At 40.8% G+C, this 22,444-nt stretch overlaps 2 protein-coding genes across 6 annotated transcripts in view; one reads left to right on the forward strand and one right to left on the reverse strand.

The window, feature by feature from the left end:
- Nucleotides 1-1,652: 1,652 nt before the first annotated feature.
- On the reverse strand, nt 1,653-4,158 carry RGS9BP (regulator of G-protein signaling 9 binding protein). The gene has a single exon (XM_019505606.1). It carries the CDS (start codon nt 4,108-4,110, stop codon nt 3,397-3,399), a length of 714 nt encoding a protein of 237 aa, XP_019361151.1. The 5' UTR covers nt 4,111-4,158; the 3' UTR covers nt 1,653-3,396.
- Nucleotides 4,159-4,256: 98 nt separating this feature from the next.
- The window catches only part of ANKRD27 (ankyrin repeat domain 27), a 92,443-nt gene continuing 74,255 nt past the window's right edge, over nt 4,257-22,444 (forward strand). For 4 of the 5 annotated variants that reach the window (XM_019505608.1, XM_019505610.1, XM_019505611.1 and 1 more), the window contains exons 1-3: nt 4,282-4,366; nt 16,512-16,631; nt 22,220-22,330. In XM_019505608.1, the coding sequence (XP_019361153.1) occupies nt 16,530-16,631; nt 22,220-22,330 (213 nt within the window). In that variant the 5' untranslated portion in view covers nt 4,282-4,366; nt 16,512-16,529. Of the gene's footprint in view, nt 4,367-16,511; nt 16,632-22,219; nt 22,331-22,444 lie in introns of all 5 variants that reach the window. The other variant, XM_019505609.1, reaches the window with a different exon arrangement.

Genomic DNA, 22,444 nt, shown 5'->3' on the forward strand with positions numbered 1-22,444 from the left:
TGAGAAGCTACATCATTCTCCTAATTAAATATTTTTATTTGTAAAGTTCTTCTTTACAAGAAGGCAGCCTACATTAATAAAGAGAAGTTTATGGTAGCAGCAAGAATGAAGTTCAAAACTTTCTTTTGAGGTTAACGTCCATATGGAAGGGGCTAGAGCAGCAGGTCCCAACCTCGGGTCACAGAGGCAATGCCAGCAGTGCTGCACACAAATGATGAGGCTTGCTGGGAGCTCCCCCACCCCTGGGCCACCACTGCACTCTGCTCCCAGCAGCACATCACAGCAAAAAAAAAAAAAAAAAAGAACCACTGGACTAGAGGTTGCTACCAACTTGAGCAGGAACACAGGCAAAGATTTAGATGTGGTGCTGAGATTAGGATCTGTCCCTTGTTGGCTTCAAGTATAGCCATGAGCAGTGGTATTTAACCATTATTTAGTCCAGAAAAAGCTATACAAAGGTAAAGTACTGTACTCTAATAATAAATGTGTTAGGGGAAAATGTCTTTTAAACGGGTGCTTTTTTGCATCATTTAGATTTTTGTCTATGCACTTGCTCATGGCCTGTATCATATTGGGCATACCATTGGATTTCATTTTAGATTAGATTCATTCTGGGGATCAGCTAGTTAGAAGGTATCAATCTTGTCAGACTTCTAGTTAATCTTTTAATTTCACATTCTTTAATGGAGTTCCCCTCTTTTCAAACTATACTCTAGTTCCTCTAAAAAGTTATTTGCACAAGCAACTAGACTGGAGTAAGAGAGACTACTGACAAGGGCTACTCATGTGAAAGTGTGAGTGACTGGATCCTTTATACTCAAAGCAAGAGAATATGGTGCATCACAGTTTACTGCAGATTTATGACTCAGTCAGAAATGAACCTCAGGTTAATATGTGGAAGTATTTACAGTTAAAGCATTTGTACACAAGCCACGTACTCATTTCAGGTCTTTAGATATCACAGCATAAATTGTTGTGTTACCACTTATTTAACCTACCAGCTAGTTATCCTTGGACCTTTAAAGTGTTCACCAAAATCAGTTGAGCTGAAGAAAGCTATTAAGTGTGCAAGGAATACATGAGGACCTAGATTTCATCAAGTTCTTTGTAAACTGAATGATGCAAGTGTGCAAATAGTGAACAATACCTTTAAATCCTTACTGACTTGTGGCAGCAATCCAAAGCCAGAGAGTTACATTTTCCTGTAGCTTTTGCTAAGTTTTCTAGAAAGGTGCGGGTAGCCTGTAATCTTGTAAAGAAAGACTCTAGCCTAATTTCTGCAAGCCTGCATCCAGACAGATGGAAGCAATAGCACCATAAACAGAAGCTTGTTTTGTATTTGACAATAGAGTTTGTAACTTTAGTGTACTCAAAAGTTAACCAAATACAGAAACATCCTTTTGGAGTTGGTGAAGTGTAATGCTTTAATTAAAAAAAACAAAACTCCAAACAAACCAACAAACCCCACCCCCCAAAAAGCACCAAACCAACTGTGTAGCTGCAATTTCACCCTCCCAAACCAAAAGATAGTCTGAGCTAGATCCATGTGTAAAATGCATGGTAACATTTCAAGCCAAACCCATCCACATCCTTATTATGTGACATACATGACTCGACTCATTTTCAAGTTCATCCCTAGTAATCCTCAGTGTAAAAAAGATAAAAGTTTTATTTCAGACAAAATTATTTGTAGGTTTTCACAATACATTTTATTCATAGGATTCACAAAAATTTAAAAGCATGGTGCCAAGCTGATTTATTAATTTACCTCACAATATTTTATGACTTGCTCTCCACAGATCTGACCCATCTGTCTACACTAGGCAATTTTCATCTTTAATACAAGGGAGCCATAAATCATTTTGCATTGTTACCCTTATAGCACAAGGACTTGTCTGTCAAGTGCCATGCATGTCTGTGGCACTTTGTGGCATGCCCAAAGATTTCCAATTGGGTCAGAAAGGGTTTGCCTTAAAAAAAAAAAAAAAAAAGTAGGGATTTGGATTTTTTTAAAAATCCAAACACATACATAAATTAAATAAAATTAATATAAAATATAAAAAGTGATGTATGCTTTTGGTGCAAGATCACACAGGAATTGTCTTCCAAGATTTTAAGTGCACTCTCAGAAGTGAAAGCATAAGCAGTTAAAAAGAAAAGGAAGTCAAAGTCAATTTTCACATTTTGTTTTTCCACTCTTACCTTCCCACCTCCACCCTACAGGAGCATCTGCTCACTTTTACCAACTCTAGAGCCAACTGTGCAGTGGCCACTCTTTTCAGAGGGACCTGAAGTCAGGCAAGAAAGAAATGGAGATCTGAGCCCTCCTGTTCTATTTTCCTTTAGTCCTGTATATAACATATATAAATCTTCTTACCACAAATGAGAGCTGCACAATCCCTGCTCATCAATGTGAGATTAGACCTCTATTAGTGCTACAGGATCTGAGGCAGGCAAGCTGGAATGTCAGGTTTAACTTTGTTAGTTTACTGCAATGTAATAAAAAAAAAAAAAATATATAAAAAAAAAAAAGTCCCCTGCTGTCCGACTTCAGGGAAGTGCTGAATTTTACATTTGGTAGCTAGTGGAAAAAAAGATTTGAGAAAGTGGCAAGAAAGAGCTTTCCTGCAAGGAGGAAAAAAATGCATTTGGGAGAGGAGGATGAAGTCTGTTAATCTCTCTCCATAGAACTTGCTCCCCATCCTTTTTCTGCAGTTTTGGATTTACTACAGTGGTTATTAATGTATGCTAGACCAAGAAGTGCAACTGGATTCTGTAGGAGCAGTGCCAACCTACAGACAGTATTTAGTATCAAACATTGCTTGCACAGTCTCCTAGACTTAAACCCCTAAAGATTAAGGTAAAAAATAGATGGTTTACATCTTCTTACTGGGATTTGCTCACTTCTTGTGGCAGAAAACCCTGTGCGTTTGGGAAGGGGAGCAAAATCACTCCATCAATACTGCCCTATATACGTACATCCTAATCCCCAAATTCTGGGATGTTCCCTAGACATTGTAAACATGGGACCAGCCGCAGACATCAGAACCTATTGAAGAACACGGAATTCAGGCTACTGGGAATCATTATCTATTAATAGCAGACAAATCCCTCTTATAGCCAGTACCGATAATACCCTGGGGCTTCATCCAGTTAACCATGACCAGCCCAGAAAACAAGTCTTATTCTGCAGGATGATCTACAGCCTTATCCCCCCTTTAAAGCTAAAAGGGGTGCACAAACCCTAGGTACGCAATATCAATATGCGACCCAAAAGGTTTTTCAGGTGTGCGTGTGTATTGAAGTCACAATTTCAGTTCTCAGCTTTTCCAGGAGACCTTCCCAAAACAAATTGTGCCACACACAAAAAACCCACCGGTGAGCAGCGAGGCCATTTTAGGAAAGTTTTACTACGCACACCGCCAGGACGATAGCAATGATGAGCACTGCAGAGAAAATCACGCCTGCCAAGACCTTGCTGATATCACAGAAGGATTTGTTCTCCTCCACAGAGATCATGCCCATGGAGGAGGCACCCATGCTCACAGTGGATTTCAGTTCAGCCCCAGGGTCCTGCTTGGCTTCTACTGTCCAGTGGGGGACGTTCACCTTCATCTCCATCTCGTACATCATCTCCCCCACCTGGTTGATCTCTTTTTCTAGGTCTTTCAAATCCACCACGTCGATGTTGTGCTCAGCCTCGTACTTCATGTTCTGGACGCTCATGGCCCGGGCAGCTACTCCCGACGTGCCCCCGCTCATCCCCGTCTGGATCAGGTGCTTCTTGGGGACATTGAGGGGGAACTCGTGGCCCAGCTCCAGGGCCCGCCGCATGTCGACCTCCAGGATCTCCAGGCAGGTGGAGAAGATGACCCACAGCCTCTCAAACTCCGCTTTGTCCTCCTTGCTTACCGTCTTGTCCCTCAGCACGCCCGTCAGCTTGTTCCTGTTAGCCACCGCCAGCTCCTGAGCTTTCTGCCGGGTTTTCCGCAGCTCCTCCCGCAGGTTCTGCGAGTCCGCCGTGCCCCCAATGGTCAGCACCATGTGGCGATAGCAGGCGGCTACCTTGTTAAGCGCATCCAGCAACGCCTTACATTCCTCCTTCACCATAGCTGCAACACCTCAGCCGCCGCCAACCGCGCGCATGCTGCCGCCGAGCCCGCGCCGCCGCCCCTTATATGGCGCGGGGTCACGTGGCGCGGGCAGGAAGTGGCCCTATGAAGCCCTCCTCCCCCTCAGGCCCCACCCCTAGTGGACGCTGCCGGGACCCGGCGGCTCAGTGGCGCAGCCCGCCGCGGAGTCGGGTAGGCCGTGGTGTGGGGTGGGGGGCGCTGGGGCGGCGAGCGGAGCCATGGGGCTGCCCTGAGTAAGTAGCCGGGGTGGGGGGGCTGCTGGGGGAGGGGGGGAAGATGTATGTCCCGTTTGGGGTCAGGTCCTGGTTCAGCAGCAGCGGCCTCTCCCGCCTTAGGGGCGAGGCAGGGCGGCGAGTAGCCGCTGCTGCTGCTACTCTCTCTAGTAGGGAAACCAACCCCCTCCCCTCCCCCATGTGTCTGTGCTGCTTGGCCGGTCTTCCCTGGCTGAAGAAAACCTCTTGCAGCTTCTGTAAGGTGGGGAGGCTCTTGGTCTCTTTTATGAGACCGACTCAAAGAGTTGGAGGAATTCGTTCCTGGCAAGTTTTCGGGGGTCCATAGCCTTCATCAGGCTGAGGAGGTGTCTGCATTTTGGCTGTGCTCTTCCTGGAGGGGATGGAGAGCAAAGAAGACAGAGACTGGGATGCAGGTGGGAAAGCCTGTGCTTCTGTGAGGGCATTATTCAGGTTGTCAGGGTATCGAGTGGGACACGGGTGAACAGATTCAATGTGCTGTAGTTGTCACCCAGTCTTAAATAAGTCTTTACCCAGCCTTGTGATGCAGGAAACAAGTTTCTGCAATATGTTTCTTTAGGGCTTGCAGGGAAAGAACGAGCTTGCTTTTCTTTATCTCCTGGATGAGTTGGTTAATGAAAGTGGGTAGCGTGTGTAGCTGTTTGGTGAAGAGCTCTGTCTCTGCATTTTTAAGTCTTCCCTCAGTGCATGTGCAAAGGTGTGGTGCAGTGATGTGACCTACTCAAGCGCTCATTGCTAACAAGCAAGAAAGCAGTGCACTGGCTGTGCTTTGTATTTGCATGTTGTGGAAGTGCTGTTTTCTTCCCCTATCAACAGAGAGGTTTGGGTATCCTGCCACTACCCATATGCTGCAGTGATGGGTAGGTGTGTGTTTCCTCTCTTGAGAGGAACTGAAAATAAAGCAGCAGCTAAACTGTGAGCCCAGAGCACTATGCTGTACCTTAACTTGTATGACATTGTTGTGCAATGTACCTTATACATTTACCAAACAGGCATTCCTGTGAGGAATGCCATTCCAGGGGAACAAATAAATACTGTGTATTGTACATAGTGTTTGTCTTCTCATATGAGCTCACTGTGTTAGAGCAGCATCTTTATTCCTTCTATATGCTGCTAAAAAGTCCCAATATGAAGTAGGTGCCTACTAATTCAGATGCAGTACTTAAGCTAAGTAAAGTAAGTCAAGAACAAGGGAATCTCTTATGATGAAATCATACTGGATGAATTTGACCTTGCAAGCAAGGATGTGTTCCTGCATAATGGCTGTGATCAGGTGGATAAAGGGATAAGCTTAAGGCTAATCAAAGTATTTTGTGACTTGAGTGATGTTAAGCTTCTGATTTGGTGTTGTACCTGTAGAGTGACAGCTAATGGTCTGTATTTTGGTAATAAGCTACTACGGATAGAGTGCATCAAGAACTCCTAATAGGCACAGCTCATCTGAAACTACCTGGGGAACCAATCAGCTGAAGGTGTGTGTGTCTTGCCAACAAACTTAATATTGTTTCAGGAACATGCAATAGAAGCAACAACAAACATGGTCTGTAGTTAGATGCTTGATAACAGACTTTAACTACGTTTTCCTGTGGAAGAATAAGGATTCTTTTGAGTAGCCACGTTACTTAAGTGTAAGTGCCACTAACCAATGCCAGATGGCAGGCAGTACCCAGGAAAACAGATGCAGTAACTGCTTTAATATTAATCTGTCAGGTGACTGGCTTAACAATCTTAAAATTGCAGGATAAATGTTGATACTTTTTCTGTCTAGGCGCTGACTGGTTGAAGTAATTCTGCATGTAGTATTTGTGTATGTGATGCAGTATGAGAAATCCTTACAGATGGGTAAGGCAGTGGTAAATGTGTGAGAGGAGAAACTTTCTAGTTCTGTGGAAAGATTTACAACAGTTGCTGTTGAGTGCTGGTGTTGTGGAGAAGGTTCTCCTGCAAATGTATGTTTGGAATATATACCCTTCTCGAGGCACTCTCCTTTATGCTCAAATATGTCCTTATTTCTAATGGTTTTCCTGGTCCCATACCCATAATGAATGAACAAATATCTTCTTCTTTTTTTAAAATTTAATTTAATTTTTTTAGCTGAGCAGCCTTTAAAGGGGATTTTTTTCTTAGAGGAATAAAACTTGCTTCAGGTGAACCAATATTTGGAGGAAGAGCTCCTTTTTTGATGGTCTCGAGCCTGGAAGAGTTCAGAGCCTTTTATTTATTTACTTTAGGAGGGCTGTTTGGTGTGGAAAATGAAGGTGGTAGCTTAAAAAAAAAGCAAAAAAAAAAATCATTTTCTCTCTTTTAAAAATCTGACTAGTGTACAGAGGCTATATAAAGATAGTCCAAAGCTTGATTAGTTTCATGATGAAACAAACTGGTTGTCATGTGCCTGTAAATTGTGCAGTGTAGTGACAAGTGTACAGGTTAGTTCTGGATATCTGCTGACTTTTATTATTTTTTTTAATACTAAAATAAAAATGTGGCATGTTAGTAGTGTTCCCTGAAAGGGGAAAGCTTTCTTGCCTAATCCTAGGGTGCATGCTCCTAACCCAGAAATGTACGTTTGAGGGTGGCGAGTAGGAATCATCCTGGAAAACTCAATGCTTTGTTTCTGTGTTCAGGATGAGTGGGGTCTATTTGGGTGTCTGGGACTTGCAGTCGGTAAATCTAGCACTGAAGTGTTTCTTGCCAAGTAAAACGCATTCTTGTGGAACTCTTATCTTAGTGCAACAGGGAATAGAAATACTGGTCTAAAGTTCTGTCTTACTCTGAAAAGTGTCTGTGTAAAAATAGTGCCATTAACATAATTCTGTGAGTAATGGATCAAATATACTCACTCAGTTTACAAGTAGGGATGTGTGTGTCTAGCTCCCAGTCTAGAGAATGCAGTAAAGCTGCATATTGATTGCACTTAATCAGTATTAATGATGACTTTGCACTGTCAGCTACACCTACACAATCCCATTGCCTTTGGATGTCCTCATTAACACTTGTGTAAGCTCATAGCCTTCCTGGTTGCACCAGTGTAATTCCTTTGAACTTAAAGGAGATCCTCAATGTAAGAGTTGCAACTTCTGGGGGGGAAATGTATATTTCCTAGAGTTAAGGGAACACACAAGACTGAGAAGGTGGGGGGGAGGGAGAGGGAGTAAGTTACTTTTGTTTCCCACCTACCTTTTACTTTTCAGTTTGTGCATCATCTGTAATTGGTCTTGTATACAATTCTTCAATATGGCAATGACAGTCATGTATAAAACCACAAAGACTGATTGGAGCTTGGAAGTAGGTGTAATATCTGAAGTTGCTACTAACTCAGTTTTTCAGTTTACGGGCAGTCCTCAACTTAGTTTTGAATTACAAGGTTTCGCACTTACAATGTTTATAAATTGACACCCCATTTCAAATTTCTGACCTCGGTTTTGACTTTATAATGCTTGATCTGATGCAACGCCACACCAGCAAACCATATGTCCAAACTTTCTTGGATGCTTTCTTTAATAAAGCAGCCAAGACTCCTGAGAAGACTCCAGCCAACAACCCTTCAAAAAGTCCAACCAAGAGCCCTTCAAAAAGTCCAGCAAAGTCACCTCAAAGAAGTCCTTCCAAATCGATATGATTGCTATTTACAATATAAATGCATTAATGTAGCTATATATGACTCATCTATAATTGATTGAGTACAAAATTCTGGGTTATTTTTGGTGAAAATAGGGTAACAGGACTTGGTTCAGGAACCAATCCCCATTTATAGCATTGTTTCCTATGGGGAAAACAGTTCCAAGTTGCAATGTTTTGGCTTAAGACGCAGTTTTCAGGAACCAGTTATGTCGCAAGTCTGAGGACTGCCTGTACTGGGTTTAAGGTTGAGAGAGCCTTGTAAATATTCTGGTATGCAAAGTGAGTAGTAGAGTGGTCTTCAAATGGAAAAAAGAAGGCTTGTGGACTATAGAATAATGGGCTGGTTGCAGAGCAGAATCTCTTCCTTTTTCAAGTGAACCTGGGTTTTCTTTGGTTGTACAAACTGATTTCTGTTCATCTAAAATATTGGCTAACAGTGTATAATTAAGGGTTTACTCACTTCATGCTACCACGGAAACTGCAAAGTCTGGGATTATCCATAAAATCAATTTAAATCAACTTAATAAAAAATAAAATGCTGGTGCCCCAGTGGGAGCCAGCAGTCCTCGTTGCGCTGCAGCCTGCTCATTCTGTGGGGAGGAAGCACTGGCTGGCAGGGGGGCACGAAGAGCAATAGGGGCAGCTAGCAGACATGGTTGTCACCTCCTCATCCTTCCTCCCGCCTTCCAAGGCCTCTCCACCAACTTGTACTGAGTGGCAGGGCTGTTGGAGCACATCCAGGAGATATCCACAGAATTTGCTATTTATACAAAAATAGTCTAGCTTTCCTGCAATTTAATACACCTCTGCATACAATAAATTTGACTCCACCATGCGCGTGTGCACACCCTGGCTATTTTGTTTTGTTTTTAATTTTATTTTCAAATAAATGCATAACATAACTCTGTGTTAAAAAGAGGCAGTTATAAATTAGCACTTTTAGTTTCTCTGTGGTAACATGGAAGGTAGAAGTTCAGGTAATGGCTAATGTAGCCTCCTAGTTAGGTTAGGAGAGTAACACTTATGTCATGCCCTTATTAAACAGTCTTATTCAGGTCACTACCTCCTGTGTGCATGTGCATATGATGTTTTGAAATCCCCTTTCTGCCTCCATCAGTGACTTATAGCGACCTCAGTTCAGAGCTTATGTAATCAAACCTTGTGTAGACTCCTCTTTTGGAGAGAGTGTTCCATAGCAGAGTTGACAAATGTTACAAGGTGCAAGGCCTGCCAAGTTATCACTTGTAACTTGTTTGAGGGTAAGTTGGTGGTCAGGATTGTTTGGTGTGGGAGTTTATTAATAACTAGATGTTTTTGGAGTGATGCTATAGCCATGATGATCCAGGAAATGTGGGAGGCAAGGATATTGGGGAGGGGTGGACCAACTGCATGGTCCAGTAAAATATGAACCCTTTCCCCGGAGGGGTTGCTTTGTTGGTTTGTTTGTACTGCTATTCACATTCAGTAGTAGACTGTATTGTGTATGGTGGTGTTTGTTTTGTTCCTGAAAAACTTGTTGAAGTAGTGGCTGACTCTTAATAATGATAAACTGCTACACAACAAAATATAAGAAATGAATTGGCACACTTGTAATGTTTCCATGACCTAAATGGGGTGAAAAATGCCTCAAAGCCATATCCTGTGAAGGGCTGAGTCTCTCTTTTTCTGTCACAAAATTGGACTTTCTGTAAGCATTGGTGTGTCTTGTGAGAAACAGATCTTTCATATTTGCATTTCCTTAGCACTTTTAGTGGAAGACAGAAATGGGTTAACTGACTTGATGGCACAGGTCCCAGGCAGGTGTTAAATTTGTTGCATGTTGTATGTAAGTATTGTACCACAAATGATGACATGCCAGATGTTAAAACCTGTTTTTTCCCTGGATAGAAATGACTGTTGAGCCACAGAGTTGCTCATTGGAACAGCAACTCTTGTTTCATAGATGTATGTTGCAAGAAAATAAGTGTGTGGCCAGTTGCCTGACAAAACTGTAATATGCCAATATTCACCCATAATGTGCAACAAATCTAACATCTGGCAGGGGTCTTGGTAAATGCTGACTCTAAGATCTTTTGAATTGAGATTGGAAAATTTTGATGGCAGAAATAACTCAAGGTATAAGGAAAAAGTCCAAGTTAAAAAAAAAAAAAAAAAAAAAAAAAAAAAAAAAAAAAGCTAAAGTACTTGTTAACAACTTGTCCTTGACACTAATTTAAAAAAAAAATATATATTTTCTATAAATAATCATCTTTCATGGAGAGCTGACTAATTCAGAGATGCATTCAGCCTTTCAACTGCTTTTCTGGTTAAACTTTCACATTTAACAGTTGGGTGTTTAATGCTGTTTTCAATTGCAGTGCCTTTCAAAAATAAAGAACTAGTTCCTCTTTCTTTTTAAGCAGCTCTGAGCCTAGCACTGTTTCTTAATGCAAGACTAACCTTACATCAGGTACTTTTGCCAAAAAAGAGCATCTCAAACTGATCTTCTTGAAGTTCAGGCATCAATCTTACTGAATCTAATGTATTACTTATTGCCTGTCTCCTTACTGTGTGCTGTGCTGCCAAGCAATACAGCTCTGATTTTATTGATTTATGGAAATATAATGGAAGCTTACTTGACTAAGCTGAAGTGAATATCTGTATACTAAACTTAAACAGGAGTAGTGTCTTTACCAGATGGACGTGGGCCTCTTAACACCAAATTAATAGGGCATCTAGCCTAAACACAGGAATTTGTTGTGCTGTCTTCTCATGGTTGGATAATCATTTCTGTGGATGGAACTAGTAATCTACACTGCTGGGACAGTACTGTAAAAAAACAAAAAACAAAAAACAAAAAACAAAAAACAAAAAACAAAAAACCCCAAAGTTTAAATATATGTACTTCATATGGCAAACCCTGCAGTTGCTTGAATTAAATGTGAGAGTTATAAAAGCCCACTAGGGTAAGTGCAGGATTGGCGCTCTTAGCATGTTTGCTGGAGATTAATAAGATTACTTACTTCAGAGCAATTTTTTTGTGCATATGTAATGCACTGCATTATGCATCCTAGTTCTTAGTTTTATGATCTGGGAGCTGTTTAACCTCTACAGTATATTGCAATGTTCAGTCTTTTAATACAGTATTGGAGTAGAATATATTGAAGATTTTTTTTTTTAGAAGAAAAATCAGGCAAACCAAGTTTGGGGTGTAGTTTGAACTTCCCCAACTACAACACTTGTATAATAAGCAAGAGTTTAATGACAGTGCTGCATATTAATAAAGGCATGGAATTTTAATGCCCATGCATTTCTAACAGTTGAAATCTCACATTTACAAAGCATTCCCAAGGGACTTTAAAACATGCATTGGTACTTGCAGCAGCATGACATCTAGAATCTCTGGTGAGAACTGCAATTGGTTCTGTCACACCTCATGAATAAAGGTGAATTTCTTGGCTTGGAACACTGATACAAACACCTATGCATAGGAGAAAGCTAAACATTCATCTGGGAATTCATGGTTGTATATCCTGACCATCTAAGTGCTTGGACCTGATGCACAGCTATTTGCCATTGCTTTGGTAGTAAGGTAATTGCAGCTTTTCAGTAAGATGACAGTAAAAATTGTAAGGGGTGTTGCTTTTTTTAAAGCAGTAGCTCTCAAACAAGTTGCTGTGCAGTGTTAGGACTTAAGTGTGCAAACACTTATACATGAGTCATAAGATAAATGCAGAGATTTCAAATGGGAACTATTTCTGACATGCAGTGCTCTGAGTTCTTTCGTAACAGAAGAATTGCTATAATTTTTCTGCATTCAAACTGAGTGAAACCTAAGAGGTGACACTTTGAGTTGTACCTTTTGAGTCCTAAAAAGGCTGAGAACCACAGCTCTAATAGAACTGGGTCCCATACAGCCTCTAAGAGATCTCTTGTTACTGGAACTATTGCACAACCAGTTCCAAAAATGCATAAACCATTATTTAAATACTGTTGGTTACTTTCCTTTTCTAATTTACTGGAATATCATGTTTTAAAGTTGTTATAGACAAATCAGGTAGAGGAAGGAGTTGTCCCCTGCTTCAAATAATTGAGCTGCAGTTGGACACACAGCTATCTTCTGTCGAAATTCCTATTTACAATATTGATAATTCAGTACTAGAGTTGTAGATAAAACAGGAACTTATGAGGATGCCTCTTCAAGATGTATATGTAACTGTAAGGTGGAAAGAACCCTTTGTCTTAATTTCAATATTGTTTTAACTCAGTTTGGGAAACTGGCAAGTGCTATTTTCTACTCCCCCCCGCCCCCCCCAGCCCCTGCAGTAATGGCTAGGGCATCCTCTTTTAAAAGCCAAAGGTGTTTTGTGAACAGTTGTGTGGCGTAGTTCACTTTTTTGGCCCTCTTCCTACCCCATCCTCACTTCACCACTCTATTCTGTGTACAGATCTTCAAGTAGAATGTATTCTATTCCAGCAAACATGCAGTTCCTTATTTACTCTTACTGTTCTCTTTCTCAAATCAAATATAATAACCATGCACTAATACAACACTATAGCTGAGAGCCTGCACTGGGAACAAAGGCATGGTAATAATTTTGATTTTACAGACTGAATTCTTCCAGGAAAGAAAACGAAGTTTTAGTTTGTCTTATATAATATTAGGTTTATTTTAGGTACAGGGAGTGGGTTCCAAACCAACCACACTTATGTAAAGTAGCTAGGTTCACCCTCCCTACCTTGATTTGAAGTCAAGGATATAGGCTTTTGGATTCGCTTGTAAAAACTCTGGCTTAAATTCTAAAATATTATTAATATTGAAAGAGTACCATATTTACTTGCATATCACATTCACTCTCTTCCCCCCCAGGGGGAAAAAAAGAAGCTTTCCACAATTGGAGCATATCTTAAGCAGGAAAACTGAATCCCCACCCCCTTCCAAGAATAGAAGCATGCAGATGCTGTAAGGTAGTTGCTATGCCTTACCCCTCCTTGCAGCTGAATGGATGGAGAGAGTCCAGTAGAACTGGATGTAAGGGGATACAGTGGCATGTTTGCATCCTACTTTGATTCCTGCTGTACCCCAAGTTTAAAACCTATCCAGGTGTTTAAAACCAACTGCCTGGAGCAGTTCCTAACACCTGGAGTGAAGAGCAGTTGGCAGGAATCAAGCAGATGAGCCATAAAGTTGATCAACTCCAATTACTGGAATGAAAGCTGTCACTGCTGCTGAAGCCTATATCCTCCAGTAAGTTCTGCTGTGTTTAGCTGTTCAAGGTCAATCAATGCCTGCCTTTCCTTTGACCCCTCCATGCTCATAAGGTTTGCTCCCCTACTTTGCAAATGGGAAGGAGCAGGGGGACCATAATGTTCAGCAACACTAGGAATACTGGGCCCTGTGAGATCCAGAGTAGTTACGAGTTACCTTCAGTTTTCTTTTAATTCCATCTTCCTGCACCCACATGGGTAACATAAGAGATGCCCAATGAGCTTCAGCTGTGAAAGGATTTAAAACTATAGCTTTTGCCTGAGCAGGAAAGGGAGGGTAAGCAAGCTGAAGATCAGATTCTGTCCCTGCTCTGTATAGTCAGAACATGGGGATATATATAGAAAACTTTGACCAGTATAAATTGAGGATTTGTTGGCAGGACCCAGTTGTGTGCGTCTATCTATGGATATGATAACAAAGCATGTTGCACAGCTACTACTTTGTGTCACTTAATCCACTGCCTTTGTGGTACAGATGTTCAAAGCCTCTGCTCTTGCTTGTTACCTTAATATTTAATGTTGTTGGAGCTCTTCCATAGCTTGTGAAATGCTCAGAAGTAACATACTGTTACTCCTAAACTGTCTTAAATATTTACAAAAAATTAATGTTGCTGCTCAGAACAGTTTAAGTGCAAGCTGTGATGGCAATAGAGATGAGAATGGATTTGTTTGTCTTGTTCCTCTTCAGAAGTCCTTTTCCTTCCCACTCCATGGTCCCTTCCCCTGGCTTGCATATGCACAAATGGCACACCCCCTCCTTCCTACCCCCCAAAACTCCTGCCCAATCTTTGAACTGTGTTTTCAGTATTCTACAAGACTACAGCTGTCAAACTAGAAATTCAGAGATGCACTCTCCAAGGCATCTAATAACACACATTCTTAGATCTTTGCTAAATGTTGTTCTTGGAAAGTGCCAAACAATTTTGACTGTAATATCCTTGAAGGAAAAGTTAGTCTAAGGGAGATGCCCAGCATAGAAAAGCTCAGCCTGAGCCACTAAAGTTTTGAAAAGAGGCTTTTAGTGTACCAATTATGTGCGTCATAATGAACTTTCTCATAACACAGTATTTGACTAAGAAATGTGAAGAGAAAATGAAGCTTATCAGTGAGGCATGAGAACACCTAAAGTCATACTCCTGTTGATGAGAAACTAGATGTGGTTGTAGATTGTTTTGGTTTTATTTTTTTTTTTGAGGAAAATACAGATGAGGTAGATGCTTTGGGGTAGTGGTGTTGTCATTGTACAGCTCAGATTTCAGGGTTTTAGAGTAGCTGGAATAAGTGATCCCCTCTGCCCCCCTGTAAGCATATAGACTAAGTTGAAACAAAAAAATGCTCACACGCAGGTAAAATTGTGCTTATTGTTTACTGATTTACTTTACATTTTAATATTTATAAAATGGTTAACCTCAAACTTGTAGCAGTACCTTGAAGGGCACAGCTGGAATTAGGGTCTCCCTTCACTAGACATAACATTGTGTGAAAGTAAGTAATGAATAGCAGGGCATGGAGCAGGTGGATGAAGGAAATAAACCTAGGAGAAGCAGTTGCACGTTCTTTGCAACTTGCACAGCTTGAAAGTCCATGAAAAGTTTACTACTTTTTGGGGGGCGTTTTTTGTTGTTGGTAGCATGTCATTTGTTCCACCCCCCTCCCTTTGTGACTGCAACTGAAAATCTCGATCTACAATCTGTATCGGATAGAGCTCTTCAAACACTGTGTGCATGGTGGGGGGGGGGGGCAGGTGACAAATCTACTTCCCCATGTGACCTATGTCTGTTTTGAAGACTTGAGCAAACTGCACTTCTAATAACATCCCTAAGTATGTATTTAACAGCCCTTATTTTCTAAAAAGTACCAAAAATGATGCAAAGTTTCCTTTTTGAGCAGAACTGTTGGCCTCTAGTCTAGTCAACCTTAATCACGTATCAAAACTAAGAGTCTTTCCTGGGGGATGGGGGTGTGCTCTCTGGATTTGCTAAGGAGCTTTGTGACTGGGAGACCTCCTCCTACAAGTGATGTTTCACTAGCTATTTTGCAGTGCTGATTCTGTAGCTATTGTAGTGGAGTGAAGGGGAAGCAGACTTTCTGATCAGTGCACTAGTAGCTTTCCTCGGGCACTGGTAATCTTGTTTGACCTACAGGATTTCCTTGCCTGGGAGAGCAGAAATAAGTAATTCTGGAGGCACCATTATGAGTCTCAAACTTGCTTGTAGTGTAGAATTTGTTGGCAGTACAGCAGGAAGCTGTAACTCAACATAGGGCTTTGGTGTCTTTCAAAAGAAAATGTTGTGAAAAGCTAATATGAGTTCTTTTTATTTTATTGAAAGTTACCAGAGGTGCAGGAACAGGGTATGTAACCTCATTGACCAAATGAATGTTAAGAAGCCTCAGTTAGTGGTGCATAAATATTTTAATAATCATTATGTTGAAGTCTTACCTCCTTCTTTTCCTAAAGGTGGTTATTGGATTTTAATAATACTTCTGTTATCTTCTTAAGACTTCTAAATTTTCTCTCTCCCTGTCTCCTGCTTTTAAATTTTTCCCTACTTAGCTGAAGAGAGCATAATAGAAAGTGTTTTAAATTTAGTATGATGGATTAACAATTCCCATGTAATCCGTGTTACTTACTATAGGAATGTTAATGTTTTATCATGGAAAATTCTTTTCCAGGAAGAACAAAAGTAGAATGGTTTTGTATTACTGGTGTTGTATCAAAGCCAAAATAATTAGAGTGCAGATTTCTTGCATAGAAATGGATGCTAAGTTTTACTAATCAATAGAAATGCATATTATTGCAGTGATGCCTTCGTACGGCTTGAAACAACATGTAATTACAAATAGGTTTTTATTAATGGTCAAGTTCCAGGTCCCCAGTGGTTTGTGCTATGCAGATGAATTGGCGATAGTTCCTGCCCCCACAGCTGTCTACTTAATAGACATAAAGTGGTTTTAACAGTTGAAAGAATTGGGAAGGTATGACAGTAATAGGAAGTGTGCTAGTTGTGAAGTCTTGTTGTGCAATTGTGATTCTGAATATTTCTTATGTTAGAATTAGTTGTTCATGTCAGGACACCATATGTATTGGAGGGTAGTTTTATACTAAGATTTAGGAAACTTTCTTGCTCTTTTTAAAGAAAGTCAGCAGGCCCACTGTTCAGCTTTCCTAAATGTTATAAAAGCTCAGTATATAAGCTAACTGGAATATGCTTCTTACAAAATATCAACCATCCCTTTTTTCCATTTGAACCTATTCTAGAAAATCTCTGAAGTCCATATGGCTATGTATGATGAAGATCTCTTGAAAAACCCCTTTTATCTGGCCCTTCAGAAACGTCGTCCTGACCTCTGCAGCAAAGTTGCGGAATTCCATGGTATTGTAAGTAAAGAAACTTTATGCTATTATTTTGGAAAAAGCCCACATTTTTCTGCATCTGAATCCAGTAGTTGGGTATATGCATGCACTCTCCATGGTATTGTGGAAGCATGTGAGCAAGTTGGCAAATTATCTTAAATTAAAATTGCTCTGTGTAGAATTCATTTTATTGCTTCGACATTAAAATTCCGTGAGAGAGAACGCATAAGACTAATAGATTAGAATTTGATGGGCTTTCACTCTCTAAAGGGATTTCTATATGTTCTTCCGGGTCCTCCTATGAACTGTAAAATAACTGCGTGCTGTGTTGCTTAGTTGTAAACAGTAGCATCAGTCCCATGTGAAAGAGTGAAGTTTCTGGTTTGCAAGGGAAAGGGAATAAGCTATTGCTTTGTGACATGAGGCTGTTACATTATAAACAACACATACACATTACTGAATGTGAGTGAAACCTGAAGATCTGTCAAATCAGGCTTCCATTCTGTTCTTTCTTTATCTACTACTTTCACTTTTTATTTGGCTTCTAAAGGCTTGTTCCAAAACTTACTGAAGTCTATGGACATCTTGTCACTGATTTCAATGATCAGGTCTTTGGAGCCTCTACGTTATGGTATCAACCAATTTATGGATGAACTGTTGCCTGTCTGTATCTACAGGCTTTCACCAAAGTTGCTAAATTCTTCTCATCATATCCATTTACAGTGATCAAGCTGTGAATGTAGACCTTTAAGTTCAAGACTTCCTTGTTTATTGTGGCTCATACAAAGTTTCATAGTTAGCAGGGTCGGAAGGGATCTGAGCAGATCATCAAGTCTGACCCCTTGCCATGGCAGGAAAGAGTACTGGGGTCAAATGACCCCAGCAATGTGATTGTCTAGCCTTGTCTTAAAGACCCCCAGGGTAGGAACCAGCACCACTTCCCTTGGAAGTTGGTTCCAGTTCCTAGCTGCCTTGACAGTGAAGTAGTGCCTCCTGATGTCTAATCTGAATTTACCCTCTGCCTGCTTGTGACCATTATTTCTAGTCACTCCTGGTAGTGATCGGGGGAACAGGGACCCCCCCCCCAATGCCTGCTGGTCCCCTCTGACTAGTTTGTAACAGGCCACTAGATTTCCCCCCACAGCCTTCTCTTGTGGAGGCTGAACAGGTTCAGGTTCTGTAGCCTCTCATAGGGCCTGCCCTGCTGCCCCCTGATCATGTGAGTGACCCTCTTCTGGACCCTCTTCATGTTGTCCACATCCCTTCTGAAGTGCAGCGCCCAGAACTGGACACAGTACTCCAGCTGTAGCCTGACCAGTGTCACATAGAGGGGGAGGATCACCTCCTTGGACCTGCTTGAGATGCATCTGTGGATGCATGACAAGGTGTGATTAAAAATGTACTTCCTTTATCTTACATTTTATTTTCTAGCTGTCCTTGCAGGTCTGACTAAAATAGATGCCTAGCATTCTGCCATAATTAGAACTTTGAGATGCTGGGAGCCAGAGCGTTTTGCAATGGTCTTTTCTCCTCACAATATTAAAACTTCGTCTCTTCTGGCATTAAAACATCAACTAAGAACTGAAAACGTGTTCATGGTGGCTTTTACCTCTGTTTTTTGAAGTACTTGCAAATAAGATAGGGTGTTCAGTAGCTTTTCTAAGAATAGTGGTGATTCCTATGAACAGTGGTGAAGTGTCCAGACATGAGATGTGAATGTAATGACAAGGCCATACAGAAGCTGTTTTGCAAATGCACGTGAAAATGACTGACAGCGGTAGGTATTCTGAACACTGGTTTTAACCCTGCTCACAGCTGGCCTAGACCAAGCACATCAACTTTTAAAATGCTATCATTATCAGCACTGATGGACATGAAATTTTTGTAGAAGAAACCACCCTAACACATAAACAACTTTTTCTGTGTGGTTTTAAAAAAAAAAAAAAGGCTAACCTTCCCCAACAATCTTGGCTTCTGTCTGATGTATGTAAAGCCATATTTAGAGGAAGCATTCTAATTGTATATAGGTTACATAACTTGCTTATTCTTGTCCTGTTTCAGCATTTATTAGCCATGGTGAAAGTCTGTCAGTCCCAGCCTTTCCTTTTGAATATATTTATTGAGGTTTTTCCCATGATTAGTTTGTGTTAGTTTCAAAGTTTAAAATGCAAGACCTAAGTTTTCTAATAGGTGAGTGATCTGTGGCATACAGAATATGCGGGGCTAGAAAACATGGTGGTTAATTATTCATAAAATAGGTGAGGAAATGTTGAGCTGAAAAACAGTGAAGTTTACATTTGCATTTTTATTCTAACTATCTGGCTTCTGGCAGGGGGGACGAGCAGAATCTTCATTATGTACAATCTCTCTCTGAAATAACTTTTTTTCCCTGCCCCCCAGAGATGATCAGGGAGCCTATGCTGTGCCCAGTTTTTAAATAAAGGAGTTTGTGCACAGCATTTCTGAAATAACTTTACTTTGGAAACCTATTCTGAAATTATATCTTGTAAGGTTCCCTAACTATGGCAGCTGCAATGCAGACACTACTAGCTTCCCCCTCCCCCATTACTGAATTTTAAAATTTGCAACAATTTTAAAATAAAAAATCCTGGTAATTCTGTACATTTTAAAAGAATAAATAAGAACCATATGGTGTGTAGTAGGTGGGTATTCTATTTTCCTCAGTGAAAGAGGCTTTTCTAAGCAGAGAGCAACTGCAGAATTCTGAGGGGGGTCTAAAAGTAAAGTACTATTTTGATAAATGTAGATATCTGCAGAAATTGCACTTGAAACAAGCCATGAAGCACATGTAAAGTTAGTGGCAAGTCTGACCACCTTGCAGAGGTGACTGCTGCTGCTAATGGTATTGCTTTTTTTATGCCTCCAGAACAAATGCTTTTACTCTTGAGTAGTGCTGACATTTCCAGAGAAAGTAATGTTCTTATCTCAAGAGTAGAAATGCTTCTGAAGTAAGCCTGTCTTTCAATATTAGGAAGCTTTTAGTGAGGAGAAACTGAATCTTCGTGCTCTTATTACTTTTGACAATAAGTGACGGCCTTCCTTTTTTAGTTGGTTGTGTAGAATTAAAAAATTAATCAAGGTGATTGTCAGCCTTTGGCTGCAGAGTTGACCTCATGCCCCTTTTCTTTCCAAAATAAACTTGTCCTGTTGGATCATGAAGGTTGATTAGCATGTATGGAGTAAAAAGATGCATCAGGATATGTCCTTAAAGGCATGCTGACTGGCTGTGGTCAGTAGGGGAGAGAGATTACTCCATGGTGACCAGTCTATCATGGAGTAATTACTTTCAAGCTGTGTACAATTTAAGCAAAACTTCAAAGTTATGTGAAACCTGTGGTGCTGATTTGCTTGCAAAATTTTTCTGGTGCTTCTGTCATACTCCTAGTTAAAGCCTTCAACCCTTTTCGCTTGTGTTTTGTTGTATGGTGTGGTAGCCTCCTGCCAAAGGTTGACCTCTTGTGTGCTTTGCCCAGGGGCCCTTTAGACTTGCAATATGTTGGGGTTCTTAAGGCAAGCTTTTTTTTTTTTATCAAGGATGTGCTTTTGTTTGGATTATACAGGGGAATTTTGTAGTTGCAAGTGTGGAAAGGTGAGATGGGTGTTTGACCATATTTTCTGGATTAAGTTCCTTCCTTTTTAATTTTCAACATGCAAAGGCCATTGGGACTTTGATATATACTCCACACCTTGGGATATGTTCTATTTTCTCTAGGTAGAATGTCTTCATGTGACCCTAATGTTTCCTGTCACTGATGGTGCCCATGATCTCATGCTCTCCTATGCTCCACTAGTTTTGTACATCTCTTGTGTTGTCATAAGTTCATCAGATGAAATTTCTAATTTACCTTACAGCTTCAGAGTAGGCCCTTTCTAGTGACATGGTGGCAACTTCTTTTGGGGAATAAATGTCTAAAAGCTGTATAATCTAAACTTTATTTTTTAATTTAGTTAATAATTGCTTTGGCTATCCTTATAAAAGCCAGCTGACCTGTCGCTTGTTAAACTATGGCTTTCATAGTGGATCAAATTCAGGGAGGCTGTTGCGTTCTTGCTTTCACTGTTGCTCCCTCCCCCTCCACCTATTTGAAGTTTGGGGGTTAATAGATGGTGGTGTTCAAAACATTTGTGCAACTGAAAGTTATATTCTTGGAGAAGAGTACATTCAGGAACAAAAGCAAGACCATCTATGTGCAGGTATTTCTATATATATTTGTATGTATATTTGTATTTCAGATGTTGGTTTGTGTAAAGTAGCTGACTAAATCTAAAAGGAAAGGCTATGTAATGAAAGCTCAAGTCATGAGGGCTGGAAGCAATGACATGCAAAATGTTATCCTTTCCTATCTGTCAGAGGCTCTTTTTTTGGTCAGTTGTACAGAATTAAATTAATCAAGGTGACCATCAGACTAAGGCCTTGCTCTAATGCCTCTTGTGCCAATAACTTTCCAAACATGGCTGACAGACCAGTTTCTCTGATGTTCAGGACCTGGTAGGAAGCAATGAAATCATTGATTTCTATGCTCCTGCTGCCAGACAATACTTTTTAATTAGCAACTGATCTCCAAGTTAGAGCCCAGAGCAAAGTCAGGGACAGTATCCCGTTGAGTATCCCTGAGGTGTGTTGCTTCTAATTGGCTTCTGGCTATGAGGTGTCTGGTACATCTGCTGAAAGCTCAGTTTGGAAGCTTTATTTTGCTGGTGTGAAATTGAAAGTGTGGCTAGACCATTGCCTATGAATATCAGAAAGTGATGGATGGTCTTCTGAACGGCAGAGCAGGTTCAAGTGTGTTCTGGCTTGACCCCTGGCTGGAGAAGCTGTCTGTGTGACTTTGCATGCCAGGTAGGGGGCTGAGCATGTATGCATGCCTGATGGTGCTCTATTTATTTAGTTACTTTTGTAGAGCTGTAACTTGTAGGTCTGCAAAAAAGTTTGGGGCCTATATTTGCTGCAGGTATAAAGAATGATGTTGGACTTGCTCAATATCAATACCATGCCACCTTGTAAATGCTGGAGGGTTTTGTTTTTTAAATTGCCTGATGGTTCAGGTGATTGCCAGTGGGGTTGATCTGTCTTTTCCACAGATGCCATAATTCACCTTTACACCTACATCTTCTAACTTGTTAATAGGAGGTGTCTCTACCCTGCTGCTTGTCTTCCCAGTGGCATTATCTGCTGTTGATCTTTTATTTGGCCTTTACTGAGCAAAACACTTGGTGTGTGCTCTTGTCTACCTAGTGTTGGCCTCTAATTTCTAAACATCAAACGGATGTCTTGCTAGAGAGAGTACTACTTTGGGTACAAAAAAAAAAAAAGCCTAGTAGCCTGTTACTTGCATGGTTAGGGTAACATAACCAAATAGAAAACAATTCTCTTGCTTTGTGACTTTTTGGGGATGTGTGGTGCTAACCTTGGTTATGGTGTCTTACTGATTTTCTGAAAAGAATGTTCTTGCCACCTATGCATTAGTAAATGATGTTGTAACAAACCAGTCTATTGAATCTGAGTTATGGGGCAAGGATACTTTGGCCCTGGGGAAGTTGGCATGCTGCTTTATGAAGAGTCCACCTGACTGATTTGATTGTTTCTCCAGGTATTAGTACCATGCAAAGGAAGCCTCTCGAGCAACAACCTGCCCAGCTGTCAGTTTGACTCCTATGTTCTAAAGCCAGTGGAAGAACGCTTTCAGACCTTAAATGGAAAGGTAGTCTCCTGTAAAACGTGTACTTTACAGTGGGTGGCTCCAGCCAGTTGGTATATACGTCTCATGGCAAGCAGCAATTTAAAAAGTACAACCCAATTATTAGAACAGATCGTG

This window comes from Gavialis gangeticus, unplaced genomic scaffold (genome assembly GCF_001723915.1).
Source record: "Gavialis gangeticus isolate Ggan-Ray unplaced genomic scaffold, GavGan_comp1, whole genome shotgun sequence".
Lineage (NCBI taxonomy): Eukaryota > Metazoa > Chordata > Crocodylia > Gavialidae > Gavialis > Gavialis gangeticus.

Coding starts and splice junctions, on each gene's coding strand:
- RGS9BP (XM_019505606.1), bottom strand. CDS start 4,110: ATGGTGAAGGAGGAATGTAAGGCGTTGCTGGATGCGCTTAACAAGGTA.